At 34.6% G+C, this 22,861-nt stretch overlaps 2 protein-coding genes across 2 annotated transcripts in view; both read left to right on the top strand.

The window, feature by feature from the left end:
• The first annotated feature begins 528 nt into the window (after positions 1 to 528).
• LOC111052629 (nucleolar protein 9) lies at positions 529 to 16,856 on the top strand. Its single transcript, XM_022339367.2, has 7 exons — positions 529 to 833; positions 1,648 to 1,871; positions 2,613 to 2,952; positions 5,305 to 5,636; positions 11,681 to 11,958; positions 13,592 to 13,754; positions 16,252 to 16,856. The coding sequence occupies exons 1-7, from the start codon at positions 650 to 652 to the stop codon at positions 16,519 to 16,521; spliced, it is 1,791 nt and encodes a 596-aa protein (XP_022195059.2). The 5' UTR covers positions 529 to 649; the 3' UTR covers positions 16,522 to 16,856.
• Positions 16,857 to 19,380: 2,524 nt separating this feature from the next.
• Positions 19,381 to 22,861, top strand: part of LOC111052631 (nipped-B-like protein) — a 58,732-nt gene continuing 55,251 nt past the window's right edge. Inside the window, exon 1 of the mRNA XM_039442569.1 lies at positions 19,381 to 21,469. The gene's annotated coding sequence lies outside the window, so the exon portion shown is untranslated. The remainder of the gene's footprint in view (positions 21,470 to 22,861) is intronic.

Here is a 22,861-nt window from a genome sequence, read left to right as displayed (position 1 = left end):
ATTAAATTACAATAGTTTTTGGTGTGACTGGAAAAAGAAGCCTTAAGCTTGAAATTAATTTGGCAACGTTGCAGAGTTAGAAAAGGATAGTGTCAGCTTATTTGTGTAGGCCTAGTGACAGACTTTATAACATGGAACTTACAAGTTCGGCGGAGGCAGACACGACGTCAGAATATAGGTTTCGGGTACATCGACTTTAAGACAACTTTTTCGACGTAAGATCGATCAACTAAAGTGAGCACTCCAAAATATTGATGGAGAATTCTACACATGTAAAACTGCTTTGATGAGATGATCATATGCATTTATTGTTAGCGGTTAGAAAAAGGTTGAGTTTGTTTGAGAAGATGAAAGTTGGGTTGTTGCTTTTAGATAGAGATATGTTATAATACAGTATTATTCAATATTATTGGGAAAAATAAATTTTGTCATTTTACTTTACAAAACGCTCACCTGGAGTGCTGAAATGTAACAACACATGCGCATTACCAGCTCTGATTCGCTGTAGAGATTAGGCGTCAAGCAGTCGTTATTAAAAAGAAAAAGTAAATTAACCTATAAAAATTGTCCATGTGCTTTATGCTAAGCTACTGAGCTTAGAAATTTGCGTATTCATTTGTTTAAAAATCTCAATTCTACTTAAATCAAAATGCAAGAATCTACAATTCCTCATAAACGCAAGAAAAAACGTTCTTTTGTGCAAAGTGTAAAAAAGAAGTTTAAAAGTGGAAGCTCAACTGCTCATGGATCTTATTTGGACCAAGATACTCATGAATATTTTCTCAGAGTTTTTGAACAATCGAGACAAACATTCGAAAATGATGAGGAGAAACGTAAGTTCTATTGAATATTGAAGTATTCTAAGTTTTAATAAGCCTTCCTGGGTAAACTGCAGGCGTATAGGCGTAAGGGTACATGGCCACCTAAAATGAAAATTTACTTCACAAACTTAGTTATTTTGCTTTAATTACTGGTTGCCTTCGATTTTCTTCTATTTCTGATGTGGGTAATTAAAAATAATTCTGAGTTAATAGTTTTAAGTTTTACTAAATAAAACTTATTTACAAAATAAAACCAGCATAATAAAACAGCATTAGCTGTATTGTTTGTTTTGATTACCAGCCATAATTTTAATCTTCAATACATTTTTCCGGGGGACATAGCATTTATCATAAAAAAATGACTGAATATATTCAATTTTACAAGATAGATGATGGCGAGTGACTGAGTATGTTAAAATTAACAACTCTTTTATACAGACTGTGTTGGCAATTTGATTAATTTATACGGTAGGCCTACCCAGTTTTTGGGCTTCCATGATGAGATTGAAATTTCGCACAATTTGGCAAAGAGGATATTTTGTTCAAGTTTCAACATGTCTTATTCAGACTATACCTTTATACCTAAATCTGCATCCTTTACCCATAATATGGGATCGATGGCGTCAAAAACATAAAATACAATACACAAAACAAAAACATACATAAGGCATGTTTAGCAAGGCTATAGGTTATCATATCAAGGATATAGATTCATATCCTATTCTTGTTAGTTATGATAATCTAGTTGTTTTACTGAGCATTGTCTTAATTTTTCATAATGTTCTACTTTCATTGAGAAGTTTCCTGAATTTTGTTCTCATTTCAGGTATATTTGTGGAAAACGTTTTTGCCCAAACTTTTCAGCACGAAGTTGAGTACTCCAAAAACCAATTAGTGTCTCGTGTTCTTGAGGATCTTCTTCCTCTCACCGGATCTGAAACATTTGAACGTTTCACTGCCGCATTTACTGACCATTTACGAGCTGCATGTGTGCATAGCTATGCAAGCCATGTAGTTGAGAAGATGGTCTCTGTTTCTACTATTAGAGTGGTCAGTATATATTTATTCAATTCATTCATAGTAACAAAATTCTTATAATAATTTGGAGGGAACTACAGGCTCAGCCCAAACTGTTCTACTATATTTAGATTAAATATAATTCTATATTATATGCTTACTTACTTACTTCTTGGCGCTACAGCTCATTCAGAGCCTTGACCTCCTTCAAAAAGCCTCTCCATTCGTCTCTATCGGCAGCCTTACGTTTCTATCCACTGACACCCAGCTTCCTAATATCGTCCTCCACATCCTCCAGCCAACACCTTCGCGGACGTCCTCTCAGCAACACTCCTCAGTACAGCAGTGTATCCTGCTGTGTTTAGGGTTCTTACATTCCAGGTAGCAAGGGAAAGCTCTCTCTTTTTTCTTGGATTTTTGTGTCTTTCTGTTGTTGCTATTTCATTATTGGCTGTCCGTGTATTTTTCCTGTTAGTCCAGTACATTAATAAAAATATCGTCAATTTACATGATAATTCTATTTCTCGGAATTAATCATGAGTTTGTCGAACATATACTTTGATGAATGAAATGAATCTTGTCGATTATATGCTTACTAGTTGCACAGAAGAAAGAAGAATAATTCCCGTGTTCTCTCTTCTGTACTAGTATAATATAATAGAATAATAGAAATTAGCATACTAGTAGTAATCATTGCTTGTTGATTTGTTTTATCTTTCTCCCCTATTCAAAATTTCATTTTACATTTTCTCGTAATGCTTGTTCTTTTTTCAGCATGATCTAGCAAAAGAGTCCCCATCCACTTACCAAAACTCAGCCAGCTTTGCATTTGTCATGAAGGTTTCGAAGTTTTTGGCCAACAATCTTGACGAGTTTGTCTCTGACAACTATGCTAACCATGTCACAAGAGCTACCATATCTTGTCTTGCCAATATACTTCCCGAAAAACAGCGAGAGAAAGGCAAAAATTCGAAAATCATGTTTGAGGTCAATTCAACTGAGAAAGGTTTGAACTTGGAGAAAATGAACAAAAGTAGTACGTTTGATCCTCCGGAGTTCGTTGAAGTATTGGAAGATATAGCCAATAGGATTCTCAATTCTCCAAGTTTTGTAGGTGAGTAAGAAATATAGGTATTAAGGGTAGAAATAAGCCCCCCTTATTCGAGATGATTCATATTGAGAATCACAAAATTTTTTATTGAACTTAAACCCAAGCTAAATTTTTTCCATCAATTATTGCTCTCAGAATTATGCAAACAGCTATTGGCTTTTGTGTGTGTAATGATGACGGTGGAATAATATACTGTACCTACTGTTTTAGGTTAGTTTCGAACACACAGAAAGATGGTTTGATGTTTATAACCTCTTAAAATTGTTGTAAATGTGCTTTTGTAATTAACACTTCATTCATTAAAAGTTTACAATATTGAGCAAGATAAAAATAAAATAAAACATCATCTTTGAACGTATCTCATAATACTCTAACTAGCTATTTACTTGTAAACGTTCGTTGCTAAAACAGTCACCTTGGCAACCGGGTTCACATGATTAGTATCCATGTACGGCTAGACTACATCACTATCCCCCCCCTTAGGGATATTGGCCTCCAATATCCAAATTTCCCTGATAAGATGCTAGACGATTAATGTGTACAACCTTTGGTTTGGTTCTCCCTTCAGTTTTCTTAATCCTGTACACAATATTATCCTCTTCACAATGTAGCCTTCTCTTCACAACGGGCCTTCCCTTGCTCTTTTTAATTTTGAGCAAATTTTTTTTTAAATTGCCAAATTCAATTCTTGCAAATAACAAAAAATTTGGATTTTTCGGATTACCAATTAAACTTAAACAATTGGATATAGCAGCATTCTCAACCTTGTGGGCTCCATCGCGTCCCCACCAATGATGTCTCAAACCTCTAAATCGGAAAATACTCTGCTCAGCCAAACCTCAGGACAGACACACACTTCCTCCCTGCCAGATAGCCATGCTTCTGCAGTACCGGACAGATGCGCTTCCGCTACATGCTGAGAACTGAGAAGTCCCATTCAAGCTAGTGACACCCTCACTTGCTCCTAATTTTCTCACTTATGCATACCCTAATGCATGTTGTAACCTGCACACCCTAGGCCCACCCCTATGTGTACCAAGTCATAAATTCCCAGTTTGTCTATTTGATTGAAATCGTTCTTCATTAATCAAAGAAATTCAAATTGATAAAATCTTGTTTTAAAAGTCATAAAATTTTCAAATCAGTCAGACCAGGTTACATGAACAATGACTCCAATCGCCTGAATCTCTTGTAAGCCTCTTTCCACGTGATCAGATCCCCCTGTGAGTAAATCACTATAACTTGTGGCACTCTAACAATGTTGTACATATATCTCAGAGCCAACCTAATAGGCTTGTCAAAGTCCAGAGCAAACCAATGGCCATGATTCTTCTAAAAGTCATCTAGCATATTTTCTTCTTCGCCATCAACACTAAAATAAATAATCTCAAACGGGTTTAAAACTTTTCTCGATTTCCTATTGCAAATTTTGTCCCATATTAGATAGAAATTCTAGCATACCTTCTTTTATCGAATTTAAGTTTTATCGAATCTCGTTGAATGCTTCCATCTCCCATTTTGATCTTGCTCATGTTTTCATGTGAAACTTTTTTCGTGTAACAAATTTTTCACACAATTTTTTTAAGGATTCAACTCACTTCCGACACCAATGTTATAAATGTGTTTTTGTAATTAACACATTATTCATTAAAAGTTTATAATAATTGAACAAGATAAAAATAAAATAAAACATCATCTTTGAACGTATCTCATAAAACTCTAGTTATTTACTTGTAAAACGTTCATTGCTAAAACAGTCACCTTGGCAACCGGGTTCACATGATCAGTATCCATGTAGGGCTAGCCTACATCAATATATTAAGTGAAGCTGATCTTAAGCACATCAACTGGGATCTATGCTACCACAAATATTCACACTATTGACTATCAATATCAAGAACGAATTGGCAAAAAATGTCCAAATTTGATACAGAGGTTCAGTAAGGGTCTGGAAATTTGGTCCAGACCCTGAAGAGACTTCAGAATCACGGCAAAGATATGCCCAGCATATGTGGTTTTACTGCATTTTCTAGCGGGTTTTTTTTTTGCATTCACATTGCCATTTGGAAAAATGAAGTTGGATTCATATGACAGATCCAAGATGACGGATAAAAGCTTTGAAGCGACGGAAAAGTAGCTTTTTTAATTTGAATAGGACCCCCATGAAACCTACTGTCAAGTTATCTTTGTAAAAGAATATTTAGCTGTTCCATAATTTTTACCAACTCTTATTAGAAGTTGCAACAACAACGTGAATGCATATGTTATTCTGTGTTATTCAATATAAATTAGTTATCCTTTTTAGTTAAGCAGTGTATATTCTCTTGCAAGCTTACAGTATATATTTTTTCACAGATTTTCCTAGTGATTCAATGCTGTCGGCCCTACTCCAAAATATTATGTTATCCCTACACGCTGTTGGAAAGGAAAATACAGTCAATAGTATTTTTAATAAACTACTACAGACAACTTACGTTTGCGATCCAAACTGCAGTGAACTGCCTGAGGTGCTTACAAGTCCGTCACATTTGTTCCTTTTGGAAACCGTTTTGGGTCTGAGTGATGAGAAACTATTTACGAAAATCTACGAGCAATGCTTCAAAGGCCGACTAGCAATGCTAGCTAAAGGACGTTTCTCATGCTTCACGTTCGCAAAACTGGTGCAGCGATGTGATGACAAAGAAAAAGTGAGTATTTTTAAAGTAATGCTACCTATCTTAGAATATGTGGTGGAAATGTACCACAGTCTTTATTGTATCTGTATCATACCAACATTCCTAAGAGTGGAGGGAGAATAAGTTTTGAATGTTGAATTATTCATGTTCAGAATATTGGGCTCTTCATGAGATACAATCAACTTAACTCAAAACTTGTATGTGACAATGAAAATGATGTATTGAATTAATGTGTGGTTTAAAAGTGGTTAGTGAACACAAACCACTTGTATAATTATTACGTGGCGCACTGAAAGTACTTGTACTTATAGTACAGTATTGCTAATTAACTATCATAGAATTCAATTAGAATATCGATAGGCCTAATTGTATTTTGAAGAAATCAACATTATTGAGTCTTAGAGAAATTGATATCTTCTTTTGTGGTGAAGGTTACATTATGTTAGATAGTAATTAAAATAATAGCTTTAATACTGTACGCATAGATATTGTGTTTCAATTCTTCTGGCTTGAAATTACTCATCGTTTTTATTTCTGTCCATTTCAACTTTAATGAAATCAGTATCATATCACAAAAATCGTCCAACCATACAGATCCACCTCACCTGATTGTTCATCTTTTATTAAAAGTAAATCATATATCTTTTCTCATCAATTGCAACTCATCCATTCAGTACATCGATTCATTATTATTGTCAACATATACAGGATGGACCACGGTTTTGAATCGCGAAATACTTGGCGGCTGGTGGAGGTGGAAACGTGACGTGAAGGTCGCTCGACTTCCCACCACCTGCCATTTAGTCACCATAATACCGCTGTAGTCGGAAGATCATCTCGTGTCTGCATAGGACACATTTATGAAAAGTGGTGAATCAGTAACCAAAAAGTTCAAGCCAGTCAACTATCAACAACGTCATACGTTTGCTGATAAAATGTTACAAATTTTCGAAGAGAATCGACGGTGTTTGAGAATTGATGACGCTCATTTCCAGGTAGGTCAGTTATGGTAGGTTAGGTAGTGTAGATTAGATAGAGTTGGTTAGGTAGGGTAGTTTAGGTAAGGTGGGACAGGTAGAGTAGGTTAGGTTGCTCCATTATTAGGTTGGTATACAATAGTAGTAGTAAAATAGTAATAGTAGCCCCATATACAGTAGGTTGGTAGCCCCATTCCATCTGAATGGTGTTGTTAATGAAAAGAACTGTCGTTATTGGGCTTTAGAAGTTGAGTTGAGTTTCAAATAATATCATAATAATAATTTCTCAGATTGCCAATGAATTGCAATCAGGGGAGTTTATTGACAAAACATATACATAATTATTATATTATACATACAAAAGTTGCTAATACTAAACTTAGTTCTAATTATGATACCCCACTATAATAATATGTGTCGGGGTGATCATAATATTCTTAAATTATATGTAAATACTACCGAATGTAAATACTGACTCACCACTTTCTATAGATGTGTCGTATGCAAACAGGCGATGATTTTTTGACCACAGCGGCATAATAGCGACTAAATGGCAGGTGGTGGGGAGTCGAGCGACCTTGACGGCGCATTTCCCTCTCCACCAGCCGCCAAATACTGCACGATTCAAATCCGTTCGTATTCCGTAGTCCTCCTGTTTCATTCACTAAATTGACTTAATTAATATCTTATGATAATCATGATTTATATTTTCATCGAATCTAATCAAACTCCCTCCATTATAAGCATGCATTTGAAAGTGAAAACTCAATCATCAAAGTGAAAAAAAAATAAACATCTACGGCGTGCCAGCCTAGTCTAGCTGTTTGGAGCGTTGCAACCTAGGCCAGGGACACAAGAGACGGAAAAACTGCCGGATCCGGCGCCGGTTGAATGCCAGAGAACGGCAATTGCCGTTCGACGGTCGCCGGACACTGCAGCAATAATAAAACAATATTTCTAATGTACTTAGAGTTTCTCAGTCGTGTTTATGAAATGGTACTGTCAAGAACAAAGAAATAATTACAAATTTAACAACATGTCTTCGTTTTATAGTTGTTTTTAGAAATTGTATAGTAAATATTGTATTGATTGGAAATAACAGTAAACCATCAATTCAGTTTTTGAGGTTCTCGTTAAAATAGCTATTCATTCCTACAAATTTTACTGAATAAAATACGATTCCCAAATCATTTAACATAGTTTTTGACAAGTCAATTGTGGCACAAACGTTTTCATTCATCTAATTGGAAGTTACCGTTTTAAATGGCGTTAAAAGATTATTTGAACCGAATTATGAATAGGGTTTTCTATCGCTTTCCTCCATTTCTCCAAATGCAGGATTCATCATCAAACAAATTATTCTTTCATCTTTATAAATTTGTAGGGATCTGTTCCATAATGCAAGCTTTTCATGAACTGGGCTTAAGTCTATGTCTAGATCTACACTCATGACAACTCTGGACACTGAACAAATCTACAACACAACCACTTTGAGGGGTGAACTACGTATGAATGACTGAAGAAGTGGTAGATGTAGGGGCAGGGCCGGCCGGCTGTATGCCGTACCGTGTGTTCATCTCCATATGTACAATGCTCTCCTACCTGCCGTCCGGCGAAGTAGAGAATAGCCGTGAGTGCCTCCGGCTGATTTTCTCGCTGGATTCGGTTTTTTGCCGGCCGGCTGAAGTGTGTCCTTCTCCATGCCTTCCTGTGTATTTTCAACTTCGCACGGCAAAAAAACCGTTCCTGTATCCCCGGTCTAAGGTTTTTGACGGGCGAAGTGCAAAATACACAGGACGGCATGGAGTAGGACACACTTCAGCCGGACGGCGAAAAACCGGAACCGGAGAGAAAATCTGCCGGAGGCACAGCCGGCTATTCTCTACTTCGCCGTCCGGCAGGTAGGAGGGCATTGTACATATGGAGATGAACACTCGTTTCAGCAAACAGCCGGCCGGCCCTGCCCCTACATCTACCACTTTACCACTTCTTCAGTCATTCATACGTAGTTCACCCCTCAGAGTGGTTGTGTGTGATTTGTTCAGTTTCCAGAGTTGTCATGAGTGTAGATCTAGACATAGACTTATTAATATGCGTAGTTCATGAAAAGCCTGCATTCTAGAAATTTATAAAGATAAAAACCATACCAGAGACTTCTGGCGTCAAATTTGTTTGACAATGAATCCTGCATTTGGAAAAATGGAGGAAAGCGAGAGGAGAACTTATGGTAAGATTATTCATGAATATGATTCATTCATAATTTGGTTCAAATTATCTTTTAACGCCATTTAAAACTGTAACTTCCGAACAATTTAAATATGATATTTAGATATGTTTTTTAGCCAGGAACAATGCCCTAGAGTATTATTACTTTCCTTGCCCTACTACCATAGGTAGGGAAATTATAGCTTTCCAAAAAAAATTAGGTACCCCAATTTCAAGTTTTCTATACGTTTCAAGGTCCCCTGAGTCCAAAAACATGATTTTTGGGTGTTGGTCTGTGTGTGTGTATGTCTGTGAACACGATAACTCCATTCCTAATGAACCGATTGACTTGAAATTTTAAACTTAAGGTCCTTATACCATGAGGACCCGACAATAAGAAATTCAATAAAATTCAATTCAAGATGGCGGATAATTACTAAAAACCCATGTTTTTCACGGTTTTCTCGAAAACGGCTCTAACGATTTTCTTCATATTTATACAATGGATAGCTATTCATAAGCCCTATCAACTGACAAAAGAGTCTCATTTCTGGGAAAATTTCAGGAGCTCCGTAATATTCTTGAGAAAAATTGCGGATAATGACTAAAAAACCATGATTTTCACGGTTTTCTCGAAAACGGCTATAACGAATTTCTTCTAATTTATACCATGGATAGCTATTTATAAGCCCTATCAACTGACATGAATCTCATTTCTGGGAAAATTGCAGGAGCTCCGTAATATTCTTGAAAAAAAAATGGCGGATGGTTACTAAAAAACCATGTTTTTCACGGTTTTATCGAAAATGACTTGACCGATTTTTTTCAAATCCATACCCTGTATAGTTATTTATCAGCTCTATCAACTGGCATGAGTCCTTTTCCTGGGAAACTAATGGGGTCCACCCCTTCCTTGAGAAATGGACTTTGTAAACTCCTTCTCGTGCATGAGGTAGGTAGGTAGAGCAGTTTATAAAAATAACACATAGTCGAGATATTTCGTCTGTAGAACAGCTGTTCTGACGAATTAAAAAAAAAAAAAAATCATCGAATTTCACAATCTACACAAAGGAAAAAGTACTCTGAAATCAATTATATATATACATATACAGTAGTCTGATCGTAGTTTCAAATATATTGCCGCCAATCGTCATTATGTTATTCCCCTAAATTATTCTCGTTAAAGAATGAGGCTTACATTTGAATGAGCAAGGAAAGTTGTGTGAGTGTACCACACCAGATTTTTTATTATTGGTAGGCAGTTGGTAAACACTCTGTATGATCTGTAACATTCAACATATCATTGCATTTCATTGTGGAATGTACTTGTTTTGTGAAATTTAACTTTTCAAGTTTCTAAATAGCCGCCATTTTGAAAATTTATATAAAAAATCCACCAAAGTTTCATTATTGCATCTTAAACCGTTTTGCAACATACAGTAAACCGTTTGCAACCGATTTCACATACAGTAAGAATCACATGCAGACAGACAAGCGTCTGAAATAATATTACATAAGTTAAATAATACATAAGTTTCCTTACTTACTTTACTTGAGAACTTACCTTAAAGTTACTGCCAGCATATCTTGTGGAGGAATACAATATCTCATGTTGGTTTTTTGTCCTTGTATTTTACATTTTATCTTGAAGAGAATGTGGTCACCGACATACGAAAATAATTAAAAAACTTATTATCATCACTCCTAAGCTGGACAAATAGAGAATAAAATGCTCCATGAAGCTGTCTCTTCTCTAGAATTGAATGAATCTAAACACTTCGGCTGCGTTGCCTCTTTCTCCTGTGGTGGAGCAAACATATCACAGCCAATTTCTGAGCTCTTGACAGTACCATTGCATAAATGCGACTGAGAGCCTCTAAGTACATTTTTATTAAGTATATTCTGTTATTATTGCTGCCGTGTCCGGCGACCGTCGAACGGCAGTTGCAGTGTGGTCTGGTATTCAACCGGCGCCGGATCCGGCCCGGCAGTGTTGCCGTCTCGTGTGTCCCTGGCCTTAATCTGCTATCGCTGCACTGGTTCAATTCCTATTTCGTGTGGCATTTATTTGTACCTTCTCACAACTCATCACCCACGCATAAGTTATAAACGTATGTGGGCATCAGCAAAACAATCTTATTGTAGATAGAGAAAATGTGGTGATATTGTTGAAACTCGGTAGTTAATCTTGAAGGCATATGATGCATACTTCTGCTTGGAATAGTGCATCTCTAATAGAAGCTGAACATTTCAACTGATAAAACACCCCATAACGGGATATATATATATATATATATAGCACTTAACAGAAAACACTTTAAAGTTTTATAACATAAATATAAACAGGATACACACGACACGGATAGATTAAAAACACTTAAAAACTTACATTTAAACGAGAATTTTCGGGAGCTGGGCCCCCTTTGTCAATCAAACAGGAAGACTTCCTGTTTAAGTGTTTTTAATCTATCCGTGTCGTGTGTATCCTGTTTATATATATATATATATATATATATATATATATATATATATATATATTATATATATATATATATAGTTTAATGCCCATGTTTTACGAGCGCTAATGCCGCGGCGTTTTTAGCGTCGCGTTAACTGAGCAATGGTACTTGCATAGTGCGCGCCAACACCGATGTGTATAACTTGGTTCAGCGTTGTCATAGCGGTGGCATTAGTGCTCGTATATCATGGGCCTAAAATGGCTAAAAGTGGACGTCCCAGAGATGTATAACACTTGACGTTCATCTTCAGTAATTGAAATTTATTCACTTCAACATTCAATACAATACGACACAAATAGAAATAAATGTTACTGAACCGTATAACATGAAACATAAATTTCTATTTTGTTTCAAGTTCCTTTCGATGTATGTGGAGATCACTGAGGGCGACTCTCTTGGTGAAATCGCCCATTCGCCAGCGTATCTAATTCTTGCGACGGTCGCCAATGCCTGTCGTCGACTGAAAACGAAACAGAAAACGTTTATCAAAGATATTTCGAAGGCGTTGAATGTTGATTCCAGCGCTCTTCTACCTGCACTGCTGAACTATGAGGTGAAATCCGTAACACCTATTCATGACAAAAAGCGAACTTACAGCTTTGCCGGCTGTGTCATTCTCCAGGAACTTCTCAGGTAATTAACTATTATTGTACTACTATTACATATTCTGGTAATATTCAAATACCTGAATAACATTTTATTCAATTTTCTGTGTAGTATTGAGGGTGATAATGTAGTAGATCTTCTGAGCGAAATTTATTGGACCTGAATCATTCAATTCTGTATTTGGTGGCTCCCTAAATAAATGTCTCATAGTATATAACATGAGCCTCAACCCCTCGAACAGTGAAAGAGAGGGATAGGGATGGTAGGGATGTAGGGGTGAGAATCTCTCTCACATTTCTTCCCCTCTCACTCTGCATGCATAAGGCCAGTGTAGAGAATGTTGGAAGTGAGGATACCGGCTGCCGAGAACAAACTACTGACTAAACTCTTATCCCCACTTTAAAAAAATCAGATTTGAGTCCCATTCTGTGGGAGTCGAAGGTTTATGTTATATTTTACTGGTTCTATAATCATTTAGACTATTAAAACGGAGGAAAAATATGATTTATTCATTTTTCATTTATATTATTCATACATTTCATAACCTATCATATTGCAAAATAACATTTACAATCGTCATAAAAAGTTCAATACACACTGATGTTAGAGTCTTCACTGAACCATATATACCATGTATCGAGTATTGAAAATAATAAAAAACTAGACGGTTTCTAAAAAAATTCTCAAACCTATAACATGATAGGATTTTTTTAGACTTACAATTTTCTGAAATGTTTATCCATACCATTTCTTATATGATACGCGTACAAAGAGATATGCTGACAAACTGTCCATTTTTACAAAACTTTGAAAACTTTTGATGAAAGTACTCTGTTTTGTTCAATCTCGTAAGTTGAGGCCCAGTAGTTGAATAATCTTGATGTTGCCATGTTGATCGAGTCGTTACTAATAATGGGCTGTCAGACGTCTAATCAGTACATCTGATGATGCAAAATCTTCCATAATAATCGACCTGGCCGCCTCTTGTTAACGTTCCATTTCATGGGTTGTCGAACATTGGGAATGAACCCTTGGAAATCAATAAAGCAGCAGTATCAATTAAGAACAATTTATAACAATAACCTCTCTGAAACAGTTTTGTGAAAACGGAAAGTTTGTCAGCATATTTATCTGTACGTGTAGCATATAAGAATTATGGGATTGATATTTTCAAAAATTGGAGGACTAAATGAATCATGTCTTGTTATGGGTTGGGGATTTTTTTCAAACCTTTCAATATTCTGTGCATTGAACTTTGTATGACGATTGTGAATGTCATTTTGTAATATGGCAGGTTATGACATTTATGAGTAATATAAATGAAAGATAAATAGATATGCTACATGCTAGATTTTATTCCAGGTATATTTGATAATTCTCTTGCAATTGTTGCATTTTCATCTTGAGTAATAAATCATTTCATTTTGTGTTTTATAAGATCAGTACCTTTCAATCTAGACCGATAAAGAACGTTCTTAGCCTAGTCAAATTTGTTTGCAACTAGTCTTATTCCTAGTTCTGCTTCTAAATTATTTTGATTGGTTGCTAGGCAACCAAAGCTTGCTTGACTAGAAACGTTCTTAAGAATTGTTTAGAAACATGGTATTTACTGGTACAAGATCATTTTGATAGTATTTTAATTTATCTTTTTTATATCAAGGTTTGAAAAACGTTCCAAGATTGTAAAGGGCTTATTCGCTTTGGAGAATGATGAGTTGGTGAGGATATTCAGTGATCCAAAGGGAAGTTACATCGCTGAATCATTCTTTTCTGTTGGTATTTGCACTGATGAACAATTGGAAATTATGATCAATAAATTACAGGTAACTTGAACTAAAACAACCAGAAATCTTACTTTATGCTTTCAAATTAATTATTCTATTCAATTTTACTTTTCAATATAATTTAATTTCTTATACAGAATGTGTCAGAAGTAGTGTCGAACATTTTAATTTTAGGGTATTGTTGCTGGATGATAGGAGACTACAAATGTCGTATTTTAAGTGTCCAAAACTCAGCGGTTATCCTTATAGCTGTCATTTTGTTTTTTCACTCAAGAATTTTTATCTCAAGAACGAAATGATTTATTGATCTGAAATTTGGCATAAATATTTATGCTATAAAGACTCAACTTTAAGAAATAAAATAAAAAATTTTCGATGTAAATTTTCAAAATGGCGTCCATTCTAAATTTTTAATTGCAAATTTTACGAAAACCATTCACTTTACAGAAAATTTACAGGAGACAAAAAAGTTGGAAAATTTTATCAAGATTTCAAGGATAATAGAGAAATTAATTATTTTCGTACAGCATGCATGATCATGAACAAACAAGATCTTCTGAAAATCATTGTAAAATCAGCTGGATGGCCATATGGAGCCATACCGAGTCTCAAAGCTTCATCTTAAATACAATTGGAAATAAAAATGTAATATTGATGTTTAAATTGTGAAAAGTGGTCATGCATGCAATACGAAAATAATTAATTTCTCTGTTATTCTCCGACCAATCTTCAAATATTGCCATTTGAAAGCAAAGTCTAACTCTCCAACCTACCCTTTTACATTTGAAATAATAATTAACATTTCCTTTTAGTTTATGTTATTATTGATCATTGATCCTCGACAGTGATTTTGTGCTAAATATATGAGAATCAACGAGTTGAAAAAACGTTAACGTTCAAAATAATTAATCATTATTATAATTATTATTCATTTATGTTACAAATGACACTGATGTGATAACATTGGAGCATAAAGTCCTTGTGGTTTTTTTTAAATTCAGGTTATGACATAGTCTTTTTAAGCACAATAAATTCTGATACAATTTTAGTCCAAAATAAACATGCAAACTATAAATTTAAATTTATATGGATGATTATGCAAATAATCTAGGTATTCCATATTTAGAAACATTAGAATGCTTATTGCAAAATATGTTGACTTTGACTGCTTTTAATTTTAGTGGAGAAATGAGTTAAATTGTCAAATTTAATTTGTAACCTAATTGGGATTTGGTATGGATTGTGAATTTAATATGGGTGGAGAACCGTATAGTATTCATTCCATGGCATCTAGTATGCCTAACCTAGACTATCGCTGGCCAAACTGGTGAGCTTAGCCACCTTCATCTTGCTATCCACTCTGCAATGTGATCATAATTATGTAAATGCTCGGCTGGTCATTCGCCTTCGCTTGGCTGACCTTCACTCGACAAAAATCGTAGCGATGGCAAGCGAAGGCCAGTGAGGATTTAAGATTGTGCTGTATCAAGTTCTAGACTTGACGATTCTTTATATATCCTTGACTCGGAAAGAGGCGAGAATTTTATTCAAGTCTTGGACTGATAATTTACCTTCACTCGGAAAGATAAATTATAAACTCTTGAGTATAACGGGCTCTCTAAACTGCAGAGTCTAGTTAAGTCCTACACTTCGTTAACGCCCTAACTTACAAACGCCCAAACTTAACCCGGGTTCGAACCCGGTTAAAGTCCAGAACTTGGCTAAATCACGAAATTGGAAACCGGCCCTAAATGACTCTCGAAATACAAAGACAATAGAATGTAGAATACATTTTCAAGATATCTTCTATTAGTTGCACTGATTTCTTAATAATACTATATAACTAGAAAAACAGACTGACATCTACTTTGTTATTCATCCCAAATGTTGTGTAAATATGTATTCTGTCTTAAACACTAACTATAACTGATCTCAATATCAAGATGCAAGGAAAATAAGTAACAACTAAGGGTGTGTGCACACCGAGAGCGGTCACGCGTTTTGTGGCGTGATGGCAATCAAATACAAGCGTTATAGTTGGATTTCTCAATAAGATTAATTAATCAAAAGAAAAACAAGATACCATTAGGCAGAGAATAACTTTTAGTTGAGAAAATATAAATTTTTGAAAAAATATCCAATTTACTAAAAATGACCAAAAATAACTTTCAGTTGAGTTATTTTTGGTACATTGAATAACTTTCCCAAAAATTGATATTTACTGAAAAATTTTGTTTTATTCAATCAACAATACCATGAAGAATTTATCCTCAAAATTTTATGGAGTTTCTCTTACCGAATTTGAAATGATCTGTCCCAAAAATTTAAACTATATGCCCTCATACCGCAAAAAGTAATATTTGCTTTTTCATAAAATTCAATATTTTGTGAGAATTTAGTGTGTTATTTGTTGATGTCCAGCCATTCTTCATGATAAACTATTGTCATTCTTTTTCCAAAATCTTTGTAATATTGAAAATTTATTACTTTTGCCGTGACGTCCTCTTTAATCATGAAATACGGTGTTTTGTTTCAGGGTTCATTCGCTAAACTTGCTACATCAAGACATGGATCATTTGCTCTAACAGCGTTATGGGATAGGTGCCCCCCAGTAACATTAAAAACCAAAGTGATCGAGGAATTGGCTATTACACCTTTGAGCAGAATTGGCGGAGTGGTTGCCACTAAAATTGATCTCAGAGGCTATCAAATTAATCCCAAACAATGGACACAAAACCAGATGAAGGTTGCGGAGGGACTAGAAAAGAAACTTCAGATTTCAAAGAATTCTATATTGAATGTATAACTATTCACATTAAATGGATCAAAGCTGAAATTTCTTCTTTTGGGATCTCAATCAAAAATAAATTTCTAATAAAATACAAAAACAGGCTCCATGGAGGGGTGTGCTGAAAAGAAAGAAAGGAGGAAAAATACCCAGCAAACTATGGTTTCCCATATAATAGGCAGGTAGAGGGTATAAAAGAAAGGAATGAAGGGTGAAGAGGAGCGGAAAAGGGAAGAATTTGAAAAGAAGGTAGGAAAAAAGAGAAAAAATATTAGCGAAATTTGTAAGCGAGTCCACTTTCAACAAAAGTATCTAAAAGAAATGGTCTTGCAAACAGTAGTTAGAGCAGAAATCTCGAAACTCATACGTCTATATGGAAGAAAAAGTTACTGTAAGTCCAGGTTTTTATTTCTAGTTTTGTTTTTCTACTAATCTTAGAGTTTATGAGGATGTAGTCCGAAATAAGGTTTATTATTTTAGTGCTTATATAGATCAACTGTTTCCTTAAAAATTCAATATTTGTGTAACAAGTAACATATCTATTTGCAGTGGGCCTTGATAAATTATTATTGACAATTGAATTCAAAGTGCTAGGAGAATGCTATTTATATTTTAACAAGTATTCATTTACGGCTTTTATATACAATTGACGTATTGTCATTACCTTAAAGTCACTAAAAACCATCTCGGTAGGGTACAATCTAGGTTTGTTTAGCCTCCTCAGTCCTGAGAAAATTTTTTTTTGCATTTGGGCTTGATTTTTGGTAATTTCACTGTATTTTGATAGTATTGACACAGTAAAACTATTAAAAAAATTTTTTTTGATTCTTACAACCCTTAATTGTGATGTCCCCCATAAGGGACATCAGGACTTTGACCTTCCCTATTTCCTTATTTTTCTGAAGAATGAGAATCTTTGGAAATCGGTTCATATGGTAAAGTAATAAGACAAACTACTATGAACACAGTTTATTTGCATAACTCCAAGTATATTTGTATAGTTATAAAAATTAATATTATTTTTTTTCATTTATTGTAGAAAAAAATAAAAATTTACAAGTTGTGGTACAGCTGGAAGCAATTCCTCTTCTCTTGAAGGCAAAGGAACACCTTACATGTTGAACATCTTATTCTTGCCTTGTTGTTTGAGCAGCCTGGCATCCTACACCGGTTCTTTGTTGCTGGTTGAGAAAATTCTGGCATATGAAGTACATTTTTGTTTCGTAGGGCATCTGGTGGATGTGCTACTCGAGCTCGTTTATGAGGGGCCAAACTTGAGAAGCGTGGCTCATAGTCACTGTCACTTGATTCATCACTCATTTCATGTTTCCCGTACACTAGAAAATGTGCATACTGCTTCCTGAACTCAAACAGATCATAAATGTCCTTTTTGCGAGTTCCTAATGCATGTTGATCTCTACGGTACTCGATCCACCCTGCTGCCAGTGCAAAATCAAAAAAGTGCATTATTACACGAACAGTCCATTTTTTTGTCCTGGAATCAATTCTATAGTAACTAATCATTCTATCCAACAAATCAATCCCACCCATTTCTGTGTTGTAAGCCTTGACAACATTGGGCCTGCTCACTTCAATATATTTTTTTTCAGTTCTACACCATCTTCGGCAGGTGTCCAAGGGGAAAGCACCTTCCTTGTTAGAAATTAAATGCACTGGCCTGCTGTCATACCATTTTACTATGGCCACCTGTCCATCTGATCTAACTGATTGGTCAACAGAACCCCGACCTTCTCTTTTTAGTTCAGAGTCCTTCTTTAATTTTGAAGCATGAGGCACTTTTTTTTTGCTCAAGGTACCTGTTCCAGTTGCTCCAGCCTCTGAGAAAAGAGTGTCCAAAAGAACTTGAGAAGTGAAAAATCTGTCAAGGTATATGGATACACCACTTGGGAAACTTCTAATGAGCTTAAGAACAGCTTTTCCACCTACATCTAGGTGTTGTAGATTTTCTTCTGAAACAATAGGATCTCCTTTGCCTTGGTAGAAAAAAAAGTCTAGGGGTAGCCCATCAGCAGCAGCTACAACAAAGTTTTTTAATCCACATGGATTAGGCTTTGTCTTTATGACTTGCCTTGCAGGTGCATGACCCCAAAATGGGATCATTTGTTCGTCAACAGCCACTTTACTCTTTCTTGGGTTCAAAAGGCATCCAACTTGGACAGACTTCATCAAGGGGCCTACCTTCCAAAATTTACTTGCAGCTTTTTCATCATTACTTACTTCTGCATCACTTACAAGTTTTAAATGTGCTCGGATCTTGAAATACAAATCTCGACTAATCTGAGAAGCCACAAAGGGAACTCTAGTGTCAGCTGCCCAGTACATTCTAATCCTAGGAAAGTTAAGAAGGGACATTTTTACAGTTACAGCAATAAACTTTCTCATTGTTTCTACTGTAATACCTAGCTCAGTACCTTTTTCCTGTAGAAATCTCCTATTTGTGTGTTCAGTCAAAAGAGAAAAAATGTCTTCAGGTATATACTTTGAAACATATGACTCTGGTGGAAGATTCAACGCATTTTCGGGTATACTTTCAGCCTCAGGAGCAGGGGGTAGTGGCCAAAATTCATTGGATTTTTTCCAAAATACTCTTTCTCTAGGCATACCTTCTGCGGCTGTGTCATTACCATCTGCAACATCCACTCCATCCTCATCAGACAAGCTTTCTTCTTGTTGATCAACATTTTCAACATTGTTGGGAAGATCTGCATGACCTGGTGCTGCATTGTAGGAAGGGTCTGCATCGAAGTCATCATCATCAGACAAGTCCAAATCACTTAGATCTCCATTTAGCTCTGTGTCAACAAACTCCTCAAATCTACTTGAATCTGAAACAAAAAAGTCAACAACCAGATTAAAAATTTATAAAATACATGATTAGGTTTTGTAATTTTACTAAATAAAAATAGTTTTGATCATTTTATCATCAAGTTGCTGAAAAAAGCTTTAGAATTATTATTTGAACATGCTGTTTTCCAGCTAAGAAACAACAACCAGATTTAAAATCAATCAAGTAAGGCATGTGCTTGTAAATGAGTAAAATTTCAATCATTTTATCACCATGTTGCTAAAAAAAACTTGGAATTTATTTAAAAAAGTTGTTTTTCACCTAAAAAACAACAACCAGACTTAAAATTTATATGAGGCAGGTATTTTTTGTAAATAAAACTTGTTTTGACTCTTTTATTATCATGTTCAAATTGTTTGATAATATTCACACTTTTGTTATTCTTGAGTCCCAATGTCCCCAACAGGGGACAATTAAGTTTACTAGCACATCCATCAGTATACAGTTGTAGTTTTCAGATATTCTCATACATAATATCAAACAACAGTTATTATTCTATGATTTGGTAATTATCACCACAAAAAAAAATTATTGCATAGCTATAAAAGTTGTACTTACAAAGTTCAGATCTACAAAATCGTTGAGGACGCTGATCAGCCATCTTTGAAGTCACTCTGAAGTAACTGTGCAAGTGGAATGCAACAGGTTACACAAAAGGTTGGTGCTGCCATCTGTCCTGAGTATCTAGAACGTAGTTTCAATGCTACCAACCCACTCAGCACAGAGAAAAAAATTTCCCAGTAAAGGTTGTTTTGCGTCCCCTACAGGGGACACAGGGACTGAGGAGGTTAGAGTAATTTTAATGATCAGTTTTTGCACCACGAATAATTCCTCAATATGACAGTTGAAACAACAACCCCCCCGCAAACAGCTATGCAATACTGCAGAATTGATTTAACTAGAGCATGATATACCATTTCTAAATTTTTCTTATTTAGAATTCTATTTATTTGATAGAATTTGTAAGATGAATATAGAATTCTTCTACAGACGGACTTGATATGTATATCCCACTTTAGATGTTCATCTATTATGATTCCCAAGTATTCAATATTAGTGACTTTTTTATGGTGGGACAATCACAATTACCTAGGTTTGAAGTGCACCTTGAGTGAAGCTTTATTTCTTCATTATCAACAGGCTGCCCTATTTTAATTACAGAGAAGGTTATGCAGCTAGATTTATCTATATTCAAACATAGGTTATTTCTATCTAGCCAGTTCTTAATTTGTATATTTATGTTTTGTTCGAACAAAGTATTATGTGTCAAAAAGCTTTGTGGATATCTAGAAAGACAGCAATAGTTTTCATATTGGAATTTATTTTATCAGGAAGGGTATTCGTAAATTTTATTAAAGCATTAGATGTACTTTTACCACTATGGAAACCATGTTGGTTATTGTTTATTATTTCATTTTTATTTAAGAAATAAATAATTCTTGACTTAATATGTTTTCCATTATTTTAGGTAAATTGCTGATTAGACTAATTGGTCTATAGTTACAGGGATTAGTAGGGTCACTTTGTTTGAAAAGAGTATTTAGTTTGGCTGCTATGAAATTCTTTGTGAAATATATCCCTCTACCAAACATCTATAGATGCCTAATGTTGATCAATTATGTGAATTTATTCAAATTCCATATTCTCATATGAGTAATGAGTATTGTTGTTTAGGATTAAATTCAAATTAATTTCTATTCATCTTATGCATCTCTTGAAGGATGGTTGCAGAAATCGTGTAGCCTATGTAGTGAATAATGATGGTAGTTTACAAGAAGTTACCAAAGAAGATTAAGAATGAGAATAAGCTTTCTCTACCAGGTGTCCAGGAGTAAGATATTATCAGGACTTAGTGATTGTATATAAAAACTGTTTTCATTTCTATTCCACAATTTACAACAATACAAGATTCTACAATAGTCTACGTACATAGTGAGTGCTTGTATATAAAAACTATTTTTATTTTCATTCCACAACTGATGACAAGATTTTACATTAGGCTTGTTGACAAGAACTGAGTGCTTGTATATAAGGACTATTCTACATCTGACTTAACCAGACATGATTGATTCCACACCAGTACTGAGAACTTGTTAGAACGTGAGTAAAAGTTGAACATTTTCCTCAACATACAAAATAACAGTATTTTACATTTCTATCGTTATTCAAATTTCATGATCATTTCTTCATTATTTTATTCTAAATGTGAAATTTCATAATGCATTCTATTAGGCTATACAGAAAAGCCTATTCCTAATATTTTCAAAGATTTTACCTGCAATAGCAATAATAATTTATTGCCGGACTAATAAAAAATATCAGCATAATTTCACTAATTATATATTTATTGTAATATAATATTTTTTTTATTACAAAAATCGAAATAAGTCACCCTTTATAAGCAAAAAACCTTTTTATAAGCATGAAATATGTTTGAAGTATGAATGCTTTCCATGATGAAACTTGCTACTCAATGCATGATGACTCTATTTGGAGTCATAACTTAAAATGCCCAAAAAGTAATTATGAAAAATGTTAGGATTTTTTTTATTGTTATCAGCAAGGAATTCTGAGTTCAATGATATTTTTTCCCAAAATATTTGAAAAATCATGCATTGCAGGGAATATAATATGATAAATTAAGATGATGATATATAGTCCGGTAGTAAATATGAGGAAAAAAGGAGAAATAATCCTACAACTCCCTTCGTTTTTTTAAATAATGATATATGAGAACATGTCATACCGGTACTGTATATTATTATTTATTACGGTATTCATTCATTCATTTTGTATAGGCCAACTAAGGACCACAGAAATTCACCATTAACCATTATCATAAAAGCTATCATTATTTTTATTCACATTGGCCTCCCGCTTTCGCCTCCAATACTCTTTTATCCTCGCACTCTGAGCGATTCGTCTTTCTAACGACCAAGTTTCAATTCTGGGTTCTTCTAGGAAAACGTTAACTTTAAGCTGATTCCGTAGCCCTGCTCTGATTAGTAAATCTGCCCCTGTTATATTTAATTTGTGTATATCCTTCTTAGACTCAATAAACCAGTTCAATAGAACGCCAATCTCCTCTTTCTGATTACTTCATAAATCTTCTCAACATGCCTATAGATTTCCTCGTTGCTGCAAGTGTACATTGCGGTATATTGTAAATAGTGTCTACAGATTATAAATGAAGCCAGTCCGTTTTTGATAAATGTAATTTTTTTAACAGACTTAATTTTAATTATAATGAGTTTCGTTTCAAGTTTAAAATACTCAATGCATGAAGTGGCGACGAGGGGTGTCGTTCATAAATATTATGTGTTAGTTCTTTTTTGTTTTAATCTACCACACTACTCATCAACCAACATATCCTAATATGACCATAAAAGACCTTATTGATATTTTTCCCTAATTGGAAAAGGGGTCCAGACTCAGCAAAGGAAATTATTCATACATTCATGAAAATCTATAATAAAATAATTGGAATTAAAA

The sequence above is a fragment of the Nilaparvata lugens genome, chromosome X (assembly GCF_014356525.2).
Source record: "Nilaparvata lugens isolate BPH chromosome X, ASM1435652v1, whole genome shotgun sequence".
Classification (NCBI taxonomy): Eukaryota; Metazoa; Arthropoda; class Insecta; order Hemiptera; family Delphacidae; genus Nilaparvata; species Nilaparvata lugens.
Note: the sequence above shows the minus strand (reverse complement) of the source record. Positions and strands in the feature narration are given on the sequence as shown.